Source organism: Protopterus annectens, chromosome 13.part0 (genome assembly GCF_019279795.1).
Source record: "Protopterus annectens isolate FY-2018-M chromosome 13.part0, PAN1.0, whole genome shotgun sequence".
Lineage (NCBI taxonomy): Eukaryota > Metazoa > Chordata > Ceratodontiformes > Protopteridae > Protopterus > Protopterus annectens.
Window position 1 is genome coordinate 523,274,792 of NC_056747.1, and position 25,784 is coordinate 523,300,575.

The 25,784-nt window shown below is 39.3% G+C and overlaps 1 protein-coding gene across 1 annotated transcript in view; it reads right to left on the reverse strand.

The window, feature by feature from the left end:
- LOC122787927 (peripheral-type benzodiazepine receptor-associated protein 1-like) overlaps positions 1-25,784 on the reverse strand; it is a 1,795,954-nt gene that overhangs the window by 922,771 nt on the left and 847,399 nt on the right. The window contains exon 14 of the mRNA XM_044054852.1: positions 9,086-9,195. Within this exon, the coding sequence (XP_043910787.1) occupies positions 9,086-9,195 (110 nt within the window). The remainder of the gene's footprint in view (positions 1-9,085; positions 9,196-25,784) is intronic.

The window sequence follows — 25,784 nt, forward strand, 5'->3', positions numbered from 1 at the left end:
TTTTTGTGGTCATTACAGTGGTAATTTACTATTAGGATTTGGCTGCATGAAAATCATGTAGATTAACAGGTAGGGGAGAAAGTGTCAGGTGGTGAGAATATAGGACTGGTACACCTCCACATTTTTTTGTGGTTCTGTCTAGGCAATTGATGTTGTGGGTAGGGGGTAAGATATCAAAGTTAGGGGTAAGGGGTTTAAGCCAGGTTTCTAATAGTACAAGTAAGTGAGGGAGTATCGTGAGATCCAAACATGAAGGTCAGTTACTTTATTTAAGAGGCTTTGAATGTTGATGACTACAACAGATAAATGTTTGGTAGAATAAGGGGGTTAGAATACTGTAAGCTGGAGATGCAAAGTGTGTGGGAGTACTAGTTAGTACGGTTGGGGGGTGGATTGTTTGGGCTCAGGCAGGGTTTGATAAGGTTAGCTCTGGGTTAGGGTGGATGTCACCTGCTAGAAGGAGGAATTTAAGTGTGGAATTGGGTTTTGGACAATAATATTTGAGAATAACATGTTTAGGTTTAAGTCTGTTACTGAGGATGGGGGACAGTTGGAGTATTTTATACTGGAAAAGGTAAGACAAAGAGGTGTTGTGTAGTGAGGGAGATATGGTAAAAGATTTAGTGTTTAAATGGGCTGTTGATATAGGAGGAGGTAGGTGCTGATTTTAGATAGTGGAGGTTGGTATGATATGTAACGGTGATGAGTAGAAGTAGAAGTGATGTTACTATCAGGTTTATGAGCATGGTTAGGGAGTGTTTGGGGAGGGGAGAGGACTGACTGGAGGTTACAGGACAAGAGAGTATAATAAAAGTCCGGAGGAGGGGGGAAACAAATTGTACAAGGAAGGAATATGGGGAGTGGTTAAAGGAGCGAGAGGAGGGAAAAGGAAGGGAGATATATGTATGGGTGTAGGTTCATTGGATAATTAGGAGGAGGAGACAAGATGGATGGAGAATAAAAGCAGAGCTTGTAGGGGTGGTTGGGAATTGGGGGTAGGGCAGGAGTGGAGTGAGCCCAAGCATAGCGAAGGCAAAATGTAGTGGGAAGAATCTCTAGAGGGACAGCCAGCAGCAGTAAGTGAAAAAAAGAAACAATCAGTACAGATGACCAAAGATCAACATGTACGTGGTCAGTTTCAGTGAAAAAACAGCAGAGTACAGGTTTTATTATGCCGATAAAAGGTTAAGCTAGTCAGGCAGAGAGAGAGAGAGCTAAGGTACTAAAATATTCAGGGCTTTGTCTGGGTAAATAATAGTGACAGGAATAATAACAGAGACTGCTGGAGCAAGGGAAATGAATGGAGGGACTCCTGGTAGCATGCTCACCCAGAGCAGAGTTATGGATTGTAGCAGTAAACTTAATGTTGTATAAAACAGGTAACAGGAGATTAGAAATAACACATACATGCACTTTAATGTGTTTTTGGGTGCCGCTAAACATTTCCTGCTGCAATGCTCAGTGCAGGACACTCCCGACTGTTAAGGGCTAGCAGTAGCATGGCAGATAGCTGGGAGGAAGGCGAAAGCTTGTCCAGGGAGTTTACACTGGAATGCAAAGAGAGATAAGAGTCAGGATAAGTAGTGGGGAGAGAATTAATTAACAGTTAAGAGACTACTACTTACAGGGAAAAAGAAATTAACAGGTAAGAGATCACTACATACAGAGAAAAAGAAATTAACAGGTAAGAGACTACTAAATACACAGAGGAATGCTAACTAGGGGTCTAAAGTATGGAGGACTCACCTATTCATATTTAATTGCATATACCAACAAGCAAGCAAGAGTAATAAGTTTACAACAATTATAGTGTGCCTAGTTGTACTTAAAAACAAGAGTGATATTTTTACACTTAAAATTTGCCAAGTGGTAGGTAAACACAAATCACAACATCCGTTGGGTCAGTATACTACATAGCAAGCCAAGCAGAGCTGCTGAGTATACAAATTAACAAAAGGTTCTATGCGCTGAACCTGGTACCACCTATAACCAAGAGCAGAGTGAGATTAATCCAAACTAAAAACTTGCAAATGCATCATGATCCCGACTGTATTAATATTTAGACAGTGTGCTTACATTTATATATATGTAGTTTTTATTGATTGGTTTGCCTTGTTGACCTTTTTACTCTTTAAATGTTTATATATATTTATATATATATATATATGTATATATATATATATATATATATGTGTGGATATGTATATATATATATATATATATATATATATATATATATATATATCTTTAGAGATATATAGGTATATTGATATACAGATATATATATATATATATATATATATAGATATAGATATATACATACACACACATATATACATCTGCAAAACAATGCAATTGTGACCTTACCGCACACACATTTTATATATATATATATATATATATATATATATATATATATATATATATATATATATATAAAATATCACTCAGTTTTGCGACTGCATTTCTGAACATCAAGCACTGCTGTGTTGAATATCTGCTTGTTACCCCTTTGAAATACCTATGGTGCTGACATACCAATCATTAATCTAAAAACATATACCTTCCTCATAATGTATGGAGTCTGGACCCTACTTTATATACCGGTCTTTCTGCCAGAAATCATTGTTTTTATCTTACAGCTGAGGAAAATGTAGCATTTAACATTTTTGAAATTACTTCTTCGCACTGTTTAGATGTTATGGATATATATAAATGCAAAACTTGTTCTTTATTATTCACTCTTTCTGCTGGCTCAAATTGCTTATTAATGACATCCAGGCTTTCCAACCTATTTAGCGCCGGCTCTGCTTTCATTCTGTGGGCTAAAGGTATGTTTACAAGACTATAAAATATCAGCAGTGCCATCACGTTTAATATTTATGCGATATCTAAGCTTTCTAAACCAATCAATAAGTCACCATAGTAACTGCTGTGATTCTGCACAGTATCTGAGATGCTTTAGTGACCATCCAAGTGGCTTTATACAGTTGAAGTCTTTACTTTTATACTGCATATTATTTTAATTATTCCTAGTTTTACATAAGCCACAAGACCAAAACAATGTATATTTCACGTCATTAAGTGTCTTGAAACAAAATACTGCATCTGACCGTGTGTAAATTCTAAATATTGTCTACTTATTCTCACCAAAGTGTCTTGAAACAAAATACTGCACCAGACCAAGTGTAAATTCTAAATTTTGTTACTTATTCTCACCAAAGTGTCTTGAAACAAAATATTGCAACAGACCATGTGTTAATTCAAAATTTTGTCTACTTATTTTGAACATTTTACTGCTTATGGTGGACTTTCAGATTTATAGTATTAAGTCTCTTATTTCTACAGTACTGGTAAACAGCTAATTTTCTAATTTCTGTTTAAAATGCAAATTATTTGTAACATACCTGATTGCACATTTACAAAGGGTTTCTAGTAAAAGGCAAGAATCTTTAATAATACAGGTTAATATAAAAACAGGAACTAAATGTAGTTTTGATACTGTAGGGTTACTAAAAGGAGCCAATACAATCATGTTTTAGGAAGAAGATTCTACTAGGACCTACTGCGGAAAGAGAAGAAAATATTTTTGGATGTAAATTGGATTAATCCTTTAAATGATGTCTGCAAGTAGAAACATTTGATTAAATGGTGATAATTATCTGTTTCAGAAATCATACTTTTACTGATGAAAGTGCATTAAGAAAGTATTTATATCGCTGGGTTGGGTGACATAGCAGTTGTAGCAAATTTGTTACAGACAGTTATTACAGCTCAGCCACATAAACTCATAAAGGTGATGGGTTGATGACTGGAGGCTCAGCATGATGCTGTCTTTGGACAAAAAGCCACGTATGACACACATGACAGCTGGGATGAGGCAGAAGAAGTAAAATATTAACAGATGACCTCAAGCACTGATGACGGTGTTAGATATGAACACTTATTTTAATTAAAAGGCTTCATATATCAAATATAAACACACAATTATACAACAGTCCATTGAAGCGTAAAAGCAAAAGAACACAGTAATTTGATGCTAGCATTTGGAAAATATACTTAGTGAAACAAAAAAAAAATTGAACACCCAAATGATCAAAAATGGAAAACAGATGGGTTTCATTTTCCAATTGCTTAACCAAAATTATAACACTAATATTAGACCAAATTTATCTAAATACTGATGGTGTTAGATGAAAATTTTTTTATAAAGTAAGGTGATGGTAGGGGTTAGAGGCAAGGTTACACTTGTTTGTGGGTCCATGAAATAACTATTTGGAAATCTGTTCCTGGAATGCCATCCGATGCATAGCTATTTTACATATTATAGCTGCTAAGACAACTTCAATCGAATTCTCAAGTTACAAGCCTGCAAAAGAAAACTGTAAAACTTGCACCTACATTTGTCACTTTTCAACAGGCCAACAGCAGCTTTTTAACATACCTTTTTAAGATCGTATTAGATAAATAAAAGTTGTGAGACCATTCAAAGCCTGGAAAATGATTTCATACAGTAGCTATAGCATCACCTTTGGACAAAGAACTTCGGCTCAAATCATATGTTGAAAATATGGGATAAAATGCTAATAACTGGACAAGTTATACTGCACGGCTGAGACAGTACAATACAATGAAGAAGAAAACTCCAAGGAAATAGACTGCAGTGTCCTGCTTAGTAAGCCAACCAGTCCAGAGCAGCGAAGACATGTTTCCATCATGAGAATGATCTTAAATCAGGTCTTCCAAAGGCAAATGATTTGCCTGAGTAAGCATGTATGCAGTGTGAGGTACGTGTGTACATGGAACTTACAACAGTGCAAGCAAAAGGCTGCAAAATTTATGGAGGGCATGGGTTACTCGACACTAAAGGATGAGGCACAGCTGGTATCACTATAAAAGGAAACCAGAATGCAGACAAAATGTAATGAAGGATATATTTTTCATTCAACAAAAATAGAAAGAGAACTGCTTTCTTTACCGTAAGAGTCTGACAGTAGAAGACAGATAAAGAAATCAAATGAACAAGTAGAGGGTATAGTTTTACTTGGCACAATTTTTCTGAATATTAGCAGTGTGACAGTAATTGCAATGTGTTCATTAAAAATTGATATTTTTCTATTTTACAGAAATGGTAAAAATTCTCAGAGCAAATGCAGAACTGCAGCAAAAAAGATGAAAAGCAGTGCCTTTTTTAAACAGTTGACTAGTTTTGCTTTACTAATGATAATGAATGAATGACGTAATCAAGTAGTGCTACAGGAATGGCTCATATCTTATAAGTGCATTTATTTATCTGTTAATCTGCTAAGTGAAGTACATTAAAACATGTTTTTGGTGCAGTTTTAGACAACTGGCAAAATATGTGGGTTTTTTTACATGAAGATTCTCGGAAACAAAACACTGAAGTTGTTCAATAAAATACAAATAAATGACTGCTCTGACATGTTCATTGTTAAGAGATATCATAGGACCTTCTTCCCCAGTGTACCCCTTGCCCCTCGTTTTTTCTTTTTTTTTTTTGTGCTCATCCCCCTCTTGCTGACCATGAAGCTACTTCCTATCAGACTCAAGCTAATTCACTCAGTATATATAAGGAGGTCACCTCAGATCCTTTACGGCAAAATCTCAGTAACTGAACAGTTAAGCACACAAGCTTTTGGTGTAGGAAGCTGTGGGTTTTACTCCCACATCACGTAGGTGGATTAATTTTCAAATCTAACAATGTACTGCAGCATGGGGGGTGGGGGGTGCACTTCTGAGTTTGCCATCTTTCGGCTGAGATGTTAAAATACGGTGCCAACTGCCTGGAGTTGATGGTAGCTCAGGTGGATGTACAGGATCCCATGGCCCTTATTGAAAAGAGTAAGGGAAGTTCCCCAGTGTCCTGTCCAAATATCCCCTAATCATTATGAATACCACCACAGGTCTTCTCTGAAAAGAGGCCATTAGCTTACTGGGAATAACTCGGAAAGTGTTAGTTTCTATACTACCCAACCCCTCCCCAGCCGTAACAAGGCTAAAAAACTTCTCAAAAGCTGACTCCAACCTCCTAAGGGAGGGTATCAGCAGCTTCACACCACCGCTCCCCTCAGATGATGCAGTCAACTACGCTGAACACTACACACCAGTGCAGTATACAAGCACCTGTACAACTGCATGGACTAAGCCATACCCAACAGAACTAAAATCTGCTCCTCAAGGAAACATAAACCTGTCTGGTGGACATCCTCTATCAACAGGCTTTACAACAAAAGGAAGAAACTGTTGTCCAAGGGTAAAATGAACAAATTCCAAATCAGAAAACTCCCACCTCTGCCTCAACAAGCAAATTAGACCACTAATGAAAAACCTCCAAAGCCAATTATGAGTTGAAACTAGCCTCTAAAACAAAGGGAAACCACAAGTCCTTCTTCAGTTATGTTAGGAACCTCCATGGCAAAGCCCAAGTTTGTTCCAAACTAGAACTTAATGGTACCACTTACAATGACCCTGCTGACTTAGCCAACCTGCTGGCTGATACGTTCAGTGCAAACTTCACCCCCCCCTTATCACCCCCCAAAGGCCCAGTTGACATCCCTGATACTTGTCCCACACGTCACATCTCTGTAAATCAAGTGTTAAAGGCCCTGTCCAAGGCAAAGAACACAGGTTCCATGGGACCCAATAGTATCCCAGGCTGTATTCTGCACCATCTCCAGCAAGAACTAGCTTCACCATTGAGCACCCTATTCAACCACAGCCTAACTACAGGCTTCATTCCAGCAGAGTGGAGAACTGCCAATGTCATCCCTTTGCACAAAGGTGGTGCCACTGCTGACCCAGGAAACTATCACCCCACCAGCTTGACTAGTCTGATCTGTAAACTCATGGAGTATATTATTATGGATCTCATAAACAAAGACATAAGCAATCTCCAAGCACTCGACCCCCACCCAATTTGGTTTTGTCAGGGGCAGATCTTGCATATTGAACCTAGTTGACCAATTTGAGAGTGTCACCAAAGCTCTGGATGAGGGAAAGTCAGTACATACAGCTTACCTTGACTTGGCCAAGGCAGTTGATACAATCCCCCACACAGGCAACATCGAAAGGCTAACACAACATGGTGTTAATCCATAGCTAGTCAGATGGGTGGCCAACTGGTTCACAGATAGGACCCACAAGGTCAAAATTGGCGCTGCCACCTCCGACAGCAGACTTGTCACTAGTGGTGTTCCCCAGGGATCTGTTTTGGGACACCTACTGTTTGGCATACACTTCTCAGAGGTCCAGGCAAAGACAAAGGGCCTGTGGCTGATCAAGTTTGTCGATGACTGTAAGTTGGGTGCTGTCACTGACTCCCCAACTGATGTTAACATACTGCAAGAGGGTCTCATAGCTACAAATAACTGGTGCCAAAGTCATGGCCTTAGGTTAAACACAAAAAAAATGTATTATCGTGCCATTCAGCAAACACATGGCCCCTACGTATTACCCAATAACAGCAACCCCCCTAAGCACACAACCTGTGGTGAGAGACCTGGGTACTCTGGTTGACAACAGTCTCACATTCGACCATCATGCGGTGGCGGTGGTCAGAAAAGCCTTTTACTTGGTTCATCTCATAGGTAAAGGGATTGTATCTAGAAAAAAAGGAGGTTATTAACTCTCTGTACTCCTCCCTTATTAGACCTATAATTGAGTATAATGCCCCATTTGGTATGTACCTCTCCAAACACCTGAACCAACTGGAAAGGCCACAGAAATACCTCACAAATAGAATATATGGCCTCCAAAACCTATCCTATGTGGACAGGCTTAAATCACTATTAATCTACTTGGAATCATGCAGATTACTCAGAGGTGATCTGTGTGTGTCTCGCCTACGAGGAAATATCCGAACTTGCCTTACTAGAGATGCTCCATATCCATAAGTCTAACTTCTCGGGCATTACCCGCTCGATACGCCTAAATCTAATATGCAACATCAACAAAACCTGCTGGAGAGACAAGTTTGTCTCCCAGAGGCTGCCCCATCTCTGGAATAGACTTCCCATACATGTCAAACAGAGTACCTCACTGACCCACTTCAAACGCAACCTTGATGAGTGGATGGGAAACCATAAATTTGTCCCAGGGGTTCCACCTTTGTCCCTCACTGACAGGGGCGACAGGTGCTGACTGAGGTTTCTTTTTTGTGGATAAGCACTTGGCTAGGCTTGTAAGGGCCCCAGGGCCATTAACCTAGTAACCTTCTATGATCCTATAATAAAAAGAGACATCCGATGAGGAAGTCTTCCATATAAACAATGGGGTACTTGCTGGTCTCAGCAGCATCCTGGAAATGAGAACATATTTTTCTTATAAATAACCCAATCCCCCCCCTTGGATCATGAAGTAGGTGCGTCAGCATAGTGACTGCCTATGCCCTTCTCTCAGTCCATGATTGCTCCTCCATATAACTTTAAAGAAGCTACCTTCATCTACCTGTGTCATCATGCCCACATCATACCCTGCCCTTATGACACCACTCCTGCCCTACAGCCAGTGACTGTGTTGAGACAGGTGACAAGGTCTAGCAGGAACCCATCCCTATTTGCCCCAAAATGAGTATACACATACTTCCAACCATACTGTTAAGCACCCAAGCCACTAATCAAACTCTGGATACAGGAATGTTGTTAGGACTTTTTCTATCTATGCCAATGGCATGCTCCTCCCATGCCCCTCATGTTCTATCACTGAGTATAGCAACACCACAGGTAAGTACTGCTGTGCTCAACCAAGTATAATTTATTGAATATAATTACTTCTGTTAAAGCTGAACCAAAATCAATCCCATGCTAGATGTTAATCATGGTTTCATTATGATTTACACAAAAATATGCCTTTAAGTACATTACTGTTAGTACTTCAGCTGCTTTTGTCATATTACTCTGGTGCCATTTAAACATGCTTGCTACATGTAAATAACAACATCTTTGGGTCTTCTACACTACAGGCAAATAAAATCAGCTTTATTGTAAAGAAAAAACTCTGCTTCAGTCTGCACCTTATTAGATTTAAATTTATAAATACAACCTTTTTTACAATTAAAAATACATACCTTCATAAAAGCCATCTTCATCCATGTCTCCATATACATAGATGTATTCTCCTGCAGTGAGGGGAAGTTCAGCCTCTGGATTTTCATTAGGGCCATCAAAAGGATCATAGCTAAAGAGAATTAGCAGATGATGAGTTACAACAGTAGATCTGTTAAAACAGAAGAAACTGTTAGGTCTAAAAGATTCCCTTCCCTCAACATGCATGCACTGTTTTTCAAAAAAACTGCCAAAGCATGGTTTGACATATGCACCATAATTACTTTTCTGTCATCTTTACAATTTATTTCTGATGGTTTATTTTCCAAAAAAAAAAAACAGCTATCCAAAGCATGATTTGACATATGTACTACAATTACATTGTATCATCTTTACAATTTACTTCTGCTGGGGTACTTGTAGAAATTCTAGAAGCTTATTGGATAGTTGATACAGAGGAGAATTTTTCAACAGTGACAACAAGACATAGGATTTCAGGTTCTGTTACACTGAGTTTCCCTTAAGCCATAGGAAATTTCTTGGGCCTTCCCAAGATATCAAAAAAGTAATCCAGATCCCCTCCCAACAAAATAGGCATATGTTGTACTATAGAGAATCAGAATGAGTATCTGACTACACACACACACACACACACACACACACACACACACACACACACACACACACACACACACACACACACACACACACTAAACAAAAATTTGGCTTAATACTTTATTTTTTCACTAGAGATTTGCATTTAAACACATACGCTTGTTAACTCTTAAGTTGCACTTTACCTGATACTACATAAAAAATACTGAATATGTAACATTTTAAGTATACAAAATTTTCTGACTTGCTTGGCCACCCCCTAAAACAGGATCCAGGCGTCCATGGGGAGGCAGGATTCACACATCTGAGCATAACTAATCAAGTCAGTATAAACAAAGACATACAAATTTCAGTAATGCTCATTAAGTCTCCATTCTTCATGTTTCCTGTCCCCATAACTTTAGTCAAAATGCTTTAAATATACTTGCATCAGACTCTTCTCTTACACACACACAGGTAAGGTTCCAAGGACTCATCACCTTCTCATTACACTGACATTTACATTTCTGTCTCTTAAAGTGCGTCTTTCACAGTATTCTTCGCTATTTTATTATTTTCAGAGGTTAACCTTAAATTTATGTGCACGATGTGTTATTTTACTGAGCTTTGTGTAAATTTGCAAACTTCCTTCGTAACTACAGTAGCTGTATAAAAATGAAGCTATCAACAGCAGCTGGCAGTTTATCTAAAATAGCAGAGGTCATGAGGTCTATATTACGGCATAGAAATGCCATAACAGTGAATATGAAAAGACCAACATGTATTCAGTGAAATCAATTTCTGCAATTCGCTGAATTCTCACAGGGCAAAGATGTAGTTGGCCAACTACACAATTTTGCCATTTTCTCCACTGTAGTGCGATCTTGGAGTATGTACATTTAGTTAGGGGTGTGTGGGGGCAAAGCACCCCACATGGGTGGGTTTTGTTTTCGGTAAAATTAGTTTTGTTGCATTGCAGGTCAAGTATTTATTTGCCTGACCAGTTTTCAGTGAATCGCGGAAATGGATTTCGCTGAATACTTGTCAGTATTTATGTATTCGCTGTTACTGCGTTTTGACGCCATAATATAGACCCGAGGTCATGAGCTGCTTACAAAGTACATACTGTAATCACAGGATTTATTAGTTTCAGCCAACATCTCCTCTGAACAAGTTACCAGTGAAAAGCTCCACAATCATCCCTCAAAAATGTGTCTTGCCAGTCACAAGCATATAAAGCATCTCCCAAGCCACAACAAAGAAGATCAGAAACTTAATATGTTTATGCTTTGTGTGAATCAAGTCACACCTGAGGCGATTTTAAATTTCCATGAACGTTTTTATACTTTGAGAAATGCAGTCACTACTAAGTGTAGAACTAAATTTAATATTTTGTTGCTTGGATTCTATGCAAGTAAGAGCCGTCAATACCACTTTCTTATGTTGTTCATATTACCTCAACTTTGTTACATTACAAATTCAATAAAACATTATTTGACAAAAAAAATCAAATTTGATGGAAGTCTACAGACCTCTGAGAATCTACAATCTATGTTGACATACTCTACCTATTAAGGCAACATATCCAAAATGGTGAGACATTCTTAAACAATTTTGCTAGCCATCCAGAACTGTGCAAAGTTTTTTTTTTCTTTCATCTGCAAAGCCAAGGGAAAGTACAATTGTGTGAGGCAGTCATAAAACCAGCAGATGACTGATGTGATTCCTACCTCTCCAATAATTCAGCATTGGGCTACACCTTCTGTCACCAAATTCTCTGACAGTACTTAACCATGCAAAGCTGCACCAGTGGCTGCATATACAGATGATGTCATTCACTGTCAAGAAGAGGTATCAAATTATTCAAGATGCAGGAACAAAAGTCATTTAATTCTTCACACTGATGTGAACCAAAAATCTTTTCCACTCAGCAAAACAGAAACACTATACAAATCCTTAATGAGTCCAGTATAACAACACACACATCAGGACAATCTCTCCCACCATCTAGTGGTGTAGGGAAAAATCAGCTCACTCAGGAACATGTAGAAAACTGACATTTGCAATATACACCAGGCTATCACCAAGTACACCTTACTATATCAAATAAGTATGCTGCTGGCTAAGGTTCCTTGACAACTTAACAGTAATTTCAAACGCTAATTCCTGTCTTGGCATTAGGTGTGTTAGACTTCATCAGAGCACAATACTACAATCACACTATGTCAACCATAATAAAGCACCAGAACAGTGAAATACATGAAAAATCCTAAGATGCCTAGCAAATAAACAAAAAAGGGAAGACAGGAGGGAGCTCCTACTATTATGGTGTGTGTCTCGCCCAACTGTACTTTAATCTAGAAGCCCCAGTCATGGATGACAAATGTGGTTAAACCTCCTCCTGCCTCAGAAAGTCCAACTTAAAATGCTTCATGTGGAAGGAGGGCTATGCATGTAGCAGCCTAACAGTTATTTCGGTACTTGCGTATTATGGCAACCATATTTGTAACCTCCTTTAATTTATAATGTCTCAGTGAAATGACTGTATCTGTAAGTAAAACAGGTGTGTAAAGTCCGAATTACTGTTATTTCACATTGGCGAAATAAGAAACACAGCCAGGATGTTGTCAACCAACTGCGAGCAGGCAACATCTTTCATAAATTACGCGTTGTAAAACAGAGCCTAGAACTATCTTGGGTACTAAAATAAGCAATAAAGCCATGTAACTGCAATCTTGTATGTGTTTTATGCAGACAGGACTTCACTGTAGCCAAACAAATTACTGTAGACAAATAAGTGATTAAATGTTTCACAGAAGTACTGGCCTACCTGTCTTACACAGTTTCTTAAAGGAGGACTTTCAATAGATGTATTTGGAGCTAAATCATATACTCTGATTACTTGGTCTTACTTCATACACTTCCACTTGACGTGGCTAACAAGCGATGTGTTATTCAAAGGCAGAATATAATGCTGATCAAAATCTGGTAGGAACATTGCCTGAGGTACAACCCAAGACATCCCATTTTACACACACAAAGGTTTAAAATAAGTGTAACTCGCATAGTGGACAACAGCAGTTTCAGAGGACATGACTGACAAGCGATGTTAAATTCAAAGGCAGCATTTTCTGTGGATCAAACTTTTCTACGAACAGTGCTTAAAGTAGATCTGTAGATACATGCATTATATATACACACACAAAGGTTTATAAAAACTTAAACACACATGGCGGCCAACATCACTTTCAGAAATAGTAAGTAGGAGTTAACACACTGCTTTTCATTACAAGATAAATTAGTTTTGCGATAACACTGCAAATTAGGACTGTCACACTACTCTGAGAAAATATTCCAACAGACACTATGAGACCAGACATGATAACTTAAGCGTGCATCTGTGATGCATGCAAGACAGGAAAAGTATTTATTAAATTGTTCCTGCTCCTGACACTAATGTTAAGTTTTTGGCCAGTAGTAAGGACTACGATCAGCAGTTTATAGTGTTTCAAGCACTCGTCTGTCTGCAGGTATATGTATTTCTCAGCAGCAAAAATCTGGTTGTGATAATACTTAAGTACCGTTATTTCTAACTTTGTTTGTTTGCGTCTTTCGGCTTTTCCCGGTTAAGGGTCACCACAGCAGAACTCCAGTCCGCTAATGATTGGCAGTTGATTTTTACGTATCGGCTTGTTAGGCCTGATGCACAACCTTCAATGAAGATATGCCCATTCACGCACGTCTCCACACAGAAGACGCTCTAGCTGAGAATCGAACCGGACAGCCGTTATTTCTAACTAAGTTCCTCAAAAAGGCTGAAGAGGTATAGCAGCAGTAAGTTCTAACAGGTCTAGAAGATGCTTGCCTGCTGAATCTACATCTTATTTTCTAACTATAGCCTCTAGTTTATTAGAGGTTGAGGGAGACAAATAACCAGTGTTGTTAATAATTTTAGTAGTGGAGATGTAATTCCAGAGTTGTTCCTTTATGTCTACAAGGTGAATTCCATACACTGGGATTCTGAAGATGAGATTAACAAAAAAGCAGCTGAAATTTCTGTTACAGTGCAATACTACCAAACATGGCCTTCAACACAAAGGTAGGATCGGGAGTACAACCGGATGCAGCACTAGTACCAATTGGGTGGGGGGCTGCCACAACATTTACTTTTTTAATTAAACAATAAAAAGACATGTATTTTTAAGGGCATTCTTCTTTAAGAACACCCTGCACATTGATGGACGCACCTGTTGCTTGCTTCTTTGTTTCGTTTATGCATTCCGTGAGCAGAATTCAAATATAAGACTGTTGCTTGCTTCTTCTTTTCCATATTCAGAATTCTGCTGCTGCTTGGAAACACTTGCTGCTGCCACAGCAAAATTAAGCACAGATGAAATTCCATCCATTGGTAAGGTAGGTGAGTGTGTGTGTGTGTGTGTGTGTGTGTGTGTGTGTGTGTGTAAAATGCCTTCGTTACTGCAGTTTAGTTAATTTACAAAATGGCAGCAGCACTCGAGTAAAACAGTGTCCCTAAAACAAACAAAGATTCAATTAGAAATAAAGACAAACGCACATTGAAGCACGGCAAAGTTAAATAAAACTAATTTCATGTAAATAAAGCAGTAACAAGGTAAGCGCTGTCACAATAATTTATTGCTTCATCAGACTATAGCCCAATGACATATAGCCTCCTACAACAAATTTATACTAACAAAAAACAATCAAATCAAATTATATCCACCCACTCAATTCATGGAAGTACACAAAAAATTTAAAACAAAAATCAGAACTAATAAGTATAACATACAAACAAAAATAAATTGTATAAAAATTATACGCTAAATATAAAAATACATGTATATCAAATTAAACACATTCATTTCCTACGTAACCCACAAACTCTCAACACAGGTTTTAAAGAGACCTGACCATTTAATCCAGACCACCTACCAGACTGTAATTTAAGGATCTAAGACAGTTCCACCCTTTCAATTTCCTTATTCAAATTCCCTACACACGGGTTTTTAAAGGTTCTATCACTCACCAAAACTCTAAATTGATGTGAAGTCTCTTTGTCATCCACATGTCTGGCCAAGGCATTACATTTACTATGCATTCTGATCTGATATAAATGTTCCCTTATGGGCTCTTTAAGGGTCCAACTGGTCTTACCAACATAAAATGAAGCACAGACAACACAATGAACGATCAGATCTCTGGTATCACTGTCAGCCCATAGCTTCACCATCTTTTACTTTTTGAAATAAGAAAAGTCTTAACTGAATGTTATGTTATCCTGATACTTACAAGAGGGTTAAGTCAGTGGCTAATATCTTTGGTACCTATGTGGCAAATGTAAATCTATCTATTTAGCTTATTGTGTTGAATGTGCTTCATTTTAGGTTGGTAAGACCAATCAGAGCCTTAGAGTATGCATAAGGGAACATTTATATCAGATCAGAATACATAGCAAATGTAATCCCTTGGCCAAGCATGTGGATGACAAAGGGACTTCACATCAGTTTCGATTTTTGGTGATTGATAAAACCTTTAAAAACCCGTGTTTAGAGAATATGAATAATGAGACTGAAAGGTTGGAACCATCTTAGATCCATAAATTACAGTCTGATAAGGGGTCTGGATGAAATGTTTTTTTAAAACCTGTGTTGAGAGCTCGTGGGTTATGTAGGAAATGAAAGACCTTTATATATGTTTAATTGATATATGTATGTATTTTTATATGTATCATATACTTTTATACAATTTATTTTTATTTGTATACTATACTTATTAGTTCTGATTTTTGTTTTAAATGATGTTGTGTGTACTTCCGTGAATTGAGTGGGTGGATATAATTAATTTGATTGTTTTTTGTTAGTATAAATTTGTGGGAGGCTTGTCACTGGGCCATGGTCTGATGAATCATTACTTTATTGTGAAAGCAATTACCGTGTTACTGCTTTATGTATATTAAACTAGTTTTATTTTACTTTGCTGCCGTGCTTCAGTGCCCATTTTTCTTTATTCCTAATTGAAGTTTAGTTAATTTACTCAGGCTCAAACCCTGTACATTGATTACAGGAAACAAGAGCCTGAATCCTCCATATCAACTACCAAACTACAATGAAATAGATGGGTTTCAGTGCATTTTCAAGGAATTGTGAGCTTTAGTGCATTTTCAAAGAACTGCAAGCTTCAGTGCATTTTCAAATACTTGTGAGCTTCAAGGGTACAGAAGTTTACTGCTGAGCATTCTAAGTCTGTTTTCAATGTGCAACTGTTTTTTTGAGAAAATGGTCATCATTATTGTCCTATGAAATTTGAAGGCAGTGTTATTAGCACAACAGGTAGCATACTAGCTTTTGGTGCAGAAGGCTGTGGATTCTAATCCCACAGCACGTAGATGGATTGCTGGTTACTGTGCTGTACTTTGGGGGTGCTACTGTTCTGAGTTTGTCCTCCTTTGAATGAGATGCCTAGTAACTACAACCTTGTTGTCGACTTGCCATCCATTTCCTATTGCAATATTACCAGCTTACCAAGTTTACACAGGCAATTTGCTCAAGGGTAGCAGGCACTGAATTTGTAGATGAAAGACTGAAATATAAATGTGTTTGCTAGGAGCAACCTCTTCATTAGTTACAGATCTCTTTAATGTGTAATTATTCAGGTGACTTACTTCTGCAGAAATTGTGCATATTGACTGATATTGGTGGACAGTAATGACAGATATTTCAGTGGCCCTTTATAGTTGAAATGTTCTGAAATGTGCAATTTTGTCATTATTGGAACATACATTTTTGTTTCACTGCTTAATGGAAAAATGTTCAAAACTACAAATTTAAGCTGAAATTGGCAATTTTGTCATTATTGGATCATACATTTTTGTTTCATTGCTTAGTTGAAAAATATTCAAAACTACAAATTTAAAATGCAGTCTAACTAGTCCTGCATTATACAAGTTATACAAGTAATACAATTTAATACAATCAGGAAGGTGAATCAAAGAACACATGCATGTATGCATGGTCTTAAAATATGTGCAAGCGGCATATGGTTTGAAAACAGACCAGTGGTAAACTTTATCCACCACTGGCCAGGTGCATTTTCTTTGAATGTGGGATTCAAAGCCATTTCAATGAATGTGAGTTTCAAGGGCAGAAAAGTTTTGTTTAGGAAATGTCTATTTGTGTTTTTACTGTAAAATATGAAATAAAAATGTTAAAGTAAATCCAAATATCTGTACTCATTGTAGAAGTGAAGAAACTAAAACAGTATGCACACTGAGAAGTTTTAACAGTGTTTATGGTAACTGGGGAGAAACAGCCAAGTAATGGGACACTGGAATGGCTGTGTGTTGGGGGGGAGGGGGCTGATCCATTACCCTGCCTAGGACCCCATTTGACCATGATCCGGTTCTGAATGGGAGACAAAGTAATTTCATCTTTATGAAACAGAGTGTATGGTAAAGTAAGGTGAAGAAAGTACAGTTTTGTACCTACCATAAATGTAGATGTCCGAACTGGATAGCATCTGCAGTCATAACAACTGGGTTGTCCTGTCGTCAGGCAGCCCTTGATCGGCGGATTCCAAAGTCGGGTCCGGCTTCGGCTGATGTCGCACTTCACCCGACGTCATCTCTGCTGGTCTTCGGGTATAAAGGCATCAGCCAACGCCATTTTCCTCAGTGTTTCTTGCCCCAGATGCCAGTTGCCCTCTTGGAAGGCTAAATTTTTGGTAAATGCCAATGTTCCCAAAAAATTGGAAGGCAAACCCAAAAATTAAGCATGTATGTACATATATACAAACAAATACACCATAAGAGACTCCCCCCCAGCTAGCTATTAGGAGGGTAAATACCCTAGGGGTACCACAGAGGGGAAGGAGGGAGGGAAATCCTGACTGCAGATGCTATCCAGTTCGGACATCTACATTTATGGTAGGTACAAAACTGTACTATGTCCTTCATGGATGCATCTGCAGTCATAACAACTGGGTAGAATACCATAGCCAACTAGGGGAGGAGGAAGAATAGATTATGGTGTGGTTAGGATCCCTTGCAGTACAGCAGTGGCAAACCCTGCTCGGGATCTGGAATACAGAGGTAAATTATAATGCTTGGCAAATGTATGCACGGAGGTCCAGGTAGCCGCCTCAATAATGTCCTTGGTTGCCACTCCTCGTAAGAAGGCTGTGGTAGTGGCTGTTGCCCTTGTAGAATGAGGCCTTATGTTCTGTGGAATTGGTTTTCCATGGAAGGAGTAACAGAATCGTATGCAATTTCCTATCCATTTGGAGATTGTCTGTTTGAAAATAGCTTTTCCTTCCCTTCCTGTTGCATAGGCTACAAAAAGCTGGTCAGTTTTTCTGTTGCTTTTTGTTCTGTCCAGGTAGTAGCGTAGCTGTCTATGTACATCCAAGGTATGCAGCAGTCTTTCCCCTCTGTTTTGTGGGTTGGGGAAGAAGGTGGGTAGGTGGATTGCCTGGTTTAAAGACACTCTGGATACCACCTTAGGCATAAATGTAGGATTAGTCCTCATGGACACTCTATCTTGGTGGAATATTAGGAAGGGTTGTACTGCCATTAGGGCCTGAAGTTCAGAAACCCTCCTTGCTGAGGTTATTGCCAGTAGGAAAGCAGTTTTCCATGATAGATGCTGTAGGTCTGCTGTTGCTGCTGGTTCAAAAGGTGCAGTGTCAACTTTTCTAGCACAAAGTTCAAATCCCAAGCTGGCAATGGTGGTTTCCTAGGAGGTTTTACATTCTTGATCCCTCTGAGGAACTGCCTGAGTAGAGGATGTGAAAAGACAGGTGGATCAAAGCTGTATTCTGCTGAAATAGCTGATGCATGTATCTTGATGGAGGAATAGGACAGGCCTGTATGTAGAAGCTCTGCCAAATACTCCAGAATGTTAGCAATATCTATATTCGACACATCTTTTCCTCTTTCAGCACTCCAAATGACAAACCTTTCCATTTTCCTGCATAGTTCCTTCTTGTTGAAGGTCTGCGGGCTTCAAGGATAATGTCTTTAACCCTTTGGGAAAGTTCTGGAGTAGTTGCTACTATGTGATGTTCCATGCAGTCAGTTGCAACGTTTTTAGGTTTGGATGCATGATGCTGTAGTTGTTCTGAGTTAACATCAAAGGCATCAGGGTATTGACCACATTGTGTCCCGAGACATGCTCCTCAGCAATGGGTACCAGTGTTGTCTTGGCCAGTTCGGAGCTATCAGGATTATCCTTGGGCGTTCCTCCTTGATTGTTAGTAATACCTTGTGTATCAAGGGAAGAGGTGGGAATGCATATGCTGTCAGACCTTTCCAGCTGAAGGAGAGCGAATCCACTTTCCATGCAAGTGGGTGGAATGTCCTAGTGCAGAATTTTTTGAGCTGGTGATTGAGAGGGGAAGCGAATAGATCTATCTGTGGCATTCCCCATTTCTTTGAGATGGTCTTGAAGATGTCCGGGTGTAGCATCCATTCGTGAGCATCCGAGGTGGTTCTGCTTAACATGTCTGCTAGAGTATTCTCCTTTCCCGGTACAAATATTGCCTGTAACTGGATGTTGTAGCTGAGTGCCAGGTTCCAAGGGTCCAAAGCCATTCTGCATAGGGGTATGAATGAGTGCCTCCCTGTTTGTTGATGTACCACATGACTGTGGTGTTGTCTGTCCTTATCATCAAATGGCCTTCTTTGAGAAATGGTCTGAATTTTTGGATTGCCAGTTTTACTGCCAGCATTTCTTTTAGGTTGATGTGCAGGTGAAGCTGGTCCTGTCCGCAATCCTTATGCGCATTTGTCCAGCATGTGAGCCCCATCCTAGGTCTGAGGCGTCTGTTGTGATGGTTTGGCTTGCTTGATAGTTGTGAAAGGGTAGGCCTGTGTTTGACTGGCATGCTTGAGCCCACCATAGGAACTCCTGCTTTAGGCATGGGATTAGTGAAATTTCTGCTTCTAGGCTGTGCCTGTGTTGGGACCATAAATTCTTTAGGTACCACTGTAGTTTTCTCATATGCAGTCTGGCATGTGGAACCAAGATTATGCATGATGCCATGAAGCCCAAGGCCTGCAGAACTTTTCTTGCTGTTAGCTTGTTCTGTCTTGTTAGTGCCAAGAAGTAAAGAGGAGTTCTTTTGTTTTTCTGCAGTTAGGAATGCCATTTGTTTTACTGTGTTCAATTCCAAGAATGTCCTTGTTTGGGATGGTATCAGCCTTGACTTTTGTAAATTGACTGTGTATCCCAGTGCTTGTAGCAAGCAAATGACCCTTTGTAAATCTGTTGTCAGCTTGCTTTTGTTGTCCCCTTGTAGCAGGCAGTCGTCCAGGTATGGATAAATTTGGATTCCCTGTAGTCTGCAGTGGGCGATTACTGATGCCAGGCATTTTGTGAATACTCTGGGCAGTTGATAAGCCAAAGGGCAATGCTGAGAATTGATAGTGCTCTGATCCTGCAAGAAATCTGAGGTATCTTCTGCAAATTGGTCGAATGGGACGTGCAGGTATGCCTCCTTGAGATCTAGAGTTACCAGCCAACACTCCTTGCCCAGCATGGGAAGAAGTTGCTGTAGGGTCAGCATTTTGAATTTTGGGACAATGATGTATGTATTTAAGGTGGACAGGTAGAATAGGTCTCCAACTTTTTCCTTTCTTGGAACTAGGAATAGTCTGGAGTAGAATCCTTTGCCTTGTTCTGTTATTGGTACTCTTTCCACAGCTCTCATCTTTGTTAATTGCATTATCTGCTGTAGAGCTTCTGTTTTTTGATTTGGAGGCAGGTTTGGCATTCCTCTTTTGATTGGTAAAGTGTGGAAGTGGAACCGGTAACCTTGGTCTATGGTTTGCAAAATCCACTTGTCTTTTGTGATAAAGTGCCAGTTCTTCGAAAATAAGGTTAATTTTCCGCCTAATGGTGCTGCTATTTGTTCCCTGGTAGGCGGAGTTAGAATCAAGTCACTGTGATTGTGCTGTTGTAGTGGTAGTGGCTGTGTCTGTGCCTCTGTTATTACCTTGCCACTGTCGTCCTCTGTAGGCACCCTCTGGATTGATTTCTGCCTCTGGAGCGTCTATTCCTGCCCCTTTGGGATCTTGTGGAGTCAGGAAAGGACCAATTTTGGCAGGCCAGTTCCTGCTAAACCTTGGGGGCTGAACCTGCAAGAAATCTTTAGCCGTTTGTACAGATTTTGCCTTTTCTTCCATTTTCTTCATTACCTGCTCGGCAGGTGTACCAAACAAACTGGCCTTATCCATAGGAGCATCTAATAACTTAGCTTTAACATGATCCGGTAAGACCTGTTCCTTCAGCCATGCATGTCTTCTTATCACTGTGCCAGTCATGGCTGATCTAAATGAAGCCTCCAGTGCATCATAGCCACATTTTAAGGAATGGTTACTAACCTGTTGTATGTTATTTACCATTTCTAATACATATTTCTTATCTATAGAGTCATCAGAGGATAGCTTTTTAGTTAACTGATCAAGCATAAACTCTTGGTATTGTATCATGTGAAACTGATGCAGTGCAGACATCATTAAATGCATCGTCCACAACAGAGAGGACAGGAGGTATAGCTAAGGGCCTGTGTTGTGGAAGGTGCAGAAAAGTCCTAAGTCTTTTTCTGGAATCTGAGAAATCCTGTTCCTGCCATTGGAATTGTTCTCGCATGGCATGTAAGGTTTCCCCAAAGGAGAATTCTTCTGGTGGAGAAGCAGCTGGAATGGATTCTTCAGCATCTGAGTCTTCATAATTGGAGAAAGGAGCCTCTGGCTGGTCTGTAATATCTGAGTCATCAGAGGACACAGGCTCGGGGGGCTCTGCTCTAGGTCTCTTTTCTGGGGGCTGAGAGGCCCTGTCTGGGTGAGATTGAGATCCCTAATTAAGGATATTAAATCTTCTGCCAGAGTAAGCATTTGTGAACTAGAAGTGGGCCTGGTTGAGGGGTTTAACAGGCACTGATTTAGTAGATTTGGCTGCTTTAGCCCTGGCAAAGGCCTTAATAGACATGGCTGCAGGAGGCCTAGCAGCACCACGTGCTGGGGTAGAGACATCCAAAGGGATGGTGTCTGATAAGTCACTAGTAACCACTGTTGTAGGTAAAATTTCTGAGGCCGATTCAAGTAAGGTAGCAGGAACCTCAGTAGTAGTCATTGATTCAGCTGTACTTTGATCAGTTTTCGGTTTCGGCGAAACCGAGACACTCATTTGCTTAACCATGGTTTCGGCGAAACCGTCGGTCTTCTTTGCGTTTTTAACAATTTGGGTAGTCGGAGGATCCGGCGGCATAATATAAATCTGAGCCGAAAAACTGTTCAGCAAACTCCGACCGGCGCCTAAGCGTTGTCGGTTGAATGAAGCACAGGCGAACAGGCTGCTACGTCGTGGTCTGGGCCTAAACAAGGCAAACAGTAAGAGTGGAAATCTTTATGAGGTATTTGTTTCCCACAAGTTAAACAGTTATTGACTTTTTCTGACATCGGCTGAGGCAGAAAGTGTCCCCAGGGTACTTAGCTTTAGAAGTCTTCGAAGTAGTATTCGGTAGTAGTAATCTCTGGATCTGACCGACCGGCACTTGCGAACAGCTTCTGCTTCGGGCGCCACGCGGCAAGAAAGACTGAGGAAAATGGCGTCGGCTGATGCCTTTATACCCGAAGACCAGCAGAGATGGCGTCGGGTGAAGTGCGACATCAGCCGGAGCCGGACTTTGGAATCCGGCCGACCGAAGGGCTGCCTGACGACAGGACAACCCAGTTGTTATGACTGCAGATGCATCCATGAAGGACATCACATTAAGGCTACAACTCTTAGACACCTTAAGTGTAATGTGAAGTGCACATTAGATGTGTCACAGAATGCAACACTTGACATCCTTTGGCTAGAATAGATGCTAGCAACTGAAATGGCCTCAAAGAAAGAATTTTCAAAAGTACTTGCTTACATGGAAGTTTAGTCAGTTGTTTTAGGTCAAAATCCAAATCCATTGAAGGGGCTAATATATTTTTGCTGGAGAGGTTAAGATAAAATACTTCCTTAAGAAAACGTCTGACAACTGGAGAAGCAGACAGGGTTCCCAAAGATGATATGTTGTTAAAGGAAGACTAATGAACTTCAACAAAACAGTAGGACAGGCCTTGGCTAGACAAATGAAACAGACAGTCCAGGAAGGACTAAAAGACCATCTCTTGGGAATGTTTTCATCTTGACTAATCTTAAACTTGGATAAGTAAGACTTCTTGGTAATGGGTCTTCTAGCTTCTTCTTTCTTTTGAAACAGATACATCTTTATTCCACCATAATCAAGTACATAGACAAGCAATCTGCATGCACAGTGCACCTCTTGGGTCATCTAGCTTCTAGTAAAATAAGAAGGGCATACTGGAAAGACAGCAAAGCACTAGTAAGAATCAGAATTTAAGTTTCAATGTCATGAAATTAAAGAATGTGTAGGATGGGGTAAAACACTTCATTTCTGTTTCTGGCTGCAAACAGAATGGAAACATTTTAAAGAAGAAGTGAAAACCATGGTTGCCCTGGCCGAAGTGTAGCTATCGAAATGAATTGGACCCTTTCCCTTCTTGCCTTAAGAAAAAAATTGTGAATGAAAGTGACTAGAGAAAAACATGCAATAGTAGTCGTGCCCAGTGCCATCACAGAGTCCTGTGCTCTCATCCACAACTTTGGGAGTTGCATACTGCTGTTAGAGGAAAAAAGGTTCATCTCCACTACTGATTACCTCTGACATTTTCTACTTGGATGTCAGAAGGAATAATATAACTGACTGGGTTGTCACTTGTAATTCAGATGAAATGAATTAATCAGATGTCACCTAGAACATTGTGCTCCCTGGGAGATAAATCACTGTCAACTGGATAGAGAGAGACACAGCAAGCCTTCACAGATCCATGGACTCCTAATATAAAGACCATGTTCTACTCTATGTAACAAATGGCCAAAGAGTTCTCTATGCTTGACCTCATGCAGAATATTTTGTTCTACACAATTCCTGATTGCTCCGATTGTTAGGTTTACTCAACATGAGTCCAGTTCATTATTCATCAGAATCTAAGCAGGAACAGAATGATCAAAAAGTCTGCCTGCATTTGCTTGGATTAATGACATGTCCAGCTCAGTTTTTTGACTAAGGGGGTTATGGAAGCTTTAAATCTAATAATCTATAGAAAAATTAGGCAGATTTCTCAAGTAATACTGACATTTTGTTCTCAGGAATTTTGCCCTCTGTATCATTATATTGACCAGCATATGACCCAAAATGCTGAGAAAACCATCAGAGATGTCTGAACTACAGGTCAATGGAAAAAAATCCTTACATTATGAACCTTTGACTGGGTCAGAAATATTTTTTGCTACAACACTTCAAGTAGTGCTACAGAAATAAATTCCTATTGTGGGGGATATTTGACTTTTTCTCACTGTATGCAACATATAAAGGCGTCTTGAAAAGAAATTACAATTCTTAAAAGTTCCAACAGCTGATTTTTCAGATGAACTACAAACGTCATGCAGATAAGGATGAATGTGAGTTCCCCATACTCTGGATAAACAGAAATGCCCTTTAAAACTGACAGCTACTACTGCCAGTACAAGGAAATGAATAAAATCCCTATAGCACATATTGATCCAAATAGGAAAGCTGCAAACTAAATGCTCATATCCCTCTTGAAATCTGAGATACCTCTTATGTGGTCTGAACAATGGAATGTGTCAATAAATACTTTAAAGTCCAAGATCACCACCCATGGCCTGTAGGCAGCAAAGGAATCAGGAAATGGAAATCAGCATCCAAAAGACACAATCTACTGCTTTGTACAAGAGGGATGATTTTGCATTACCCCTATTTAATACTATTTTAAAGGAAATCCAGTTCTGGAGACAATATGGGCAGACATCTCTGTGAATGGCTGAAGAATTGGACTAGGCAAGAATTATTTTATATGCCCCCCCCCCCATTTGTAGGACTCCATCCCAAAAAATATGTTGAAATATCATTTCAACTTTTCCAAAATGTCAGTATTCTTCTTCCTAAAAAGCAAACCTTTTTCACACAGGATAGTCAGCTACATAGGATAGGAAACACCTTGCTCCAAAAGACTACAGGGATTAGAAGGGTAATTTACTTGAATTTTCCTTATCTGAAGTACCACTATAAAAAAAGTTCTTATTTCTCAAGGTTCCCCATCCTGATAAGGCTGAAGGGTGCCACTGTTCATTAGTTCTAACTCTGAAAAATGACTTCTGAAGGTGAAACAGTAATCAAAGGACATTTTACTATAAAAGGGTAATCTTACAAGACTAGTTAAGAATACTGAAATGTGTTAACATGAAAGAAAAACGTGTTTCCCTTTTTCTACTGTTACACTCTCAATCCTGAGTAGGAGTATCAGCATTACAACCAAAGAAATACCCACCAGAACAGCTAAATTTATAATTTTATCTACAACACTCTAAGAATAAGACAAAACTTTGAGCCAGCCTTCCCTTCTAAACATGATGTGTGTGCTAACTTGAGTGAACATTAGCCAAAATAACATCTATGTTTATACACATGCAGTAATATCTTACAACACACAGTATTTCACATTTCTCTAGAGAAACTTCAGTGGTCATAAGAGAGCCTGATGCCTAGCAGCAATGTGGGGGGCAAGAAGGACAAAGCTGTTAATATCCAAAGGTTCAGAAAAATTTTTTTTAACCCAACATGTCATGAACCTTAGCATTCCTCTCAGTCTCAGTAAACAAATGATCACCAAACACCATGGTCTTACTGGCTTCAGATGCAAGCAAAGCAACCTGATCCATATCAGTAGAAGCGGGAAATGCTCTGAACCAGTCCTCAAATGCATTATGAAATCATTACAAGTTTTTGAAAGTCTTGAGAATAACTCTGGGTTCCAAATTTTTAAGCAAAGGAGGCTTGGAAAGAGAAAAATGAAGACAAAGAAGGGAAAGTCTTAGATAGCTCATGAAAAAAGAAAAATACATTCTTAAAATATTAGTTAACCAAAGAGGGGACCTTACTCAGTGGGTTTATGTTTGGGATTATTCCTTCCTCTACTTCAATTTGCCTAGTATTTTCTGAAGTTTTAGAATTTGATGCAGCTGCTCCTGTGATTAT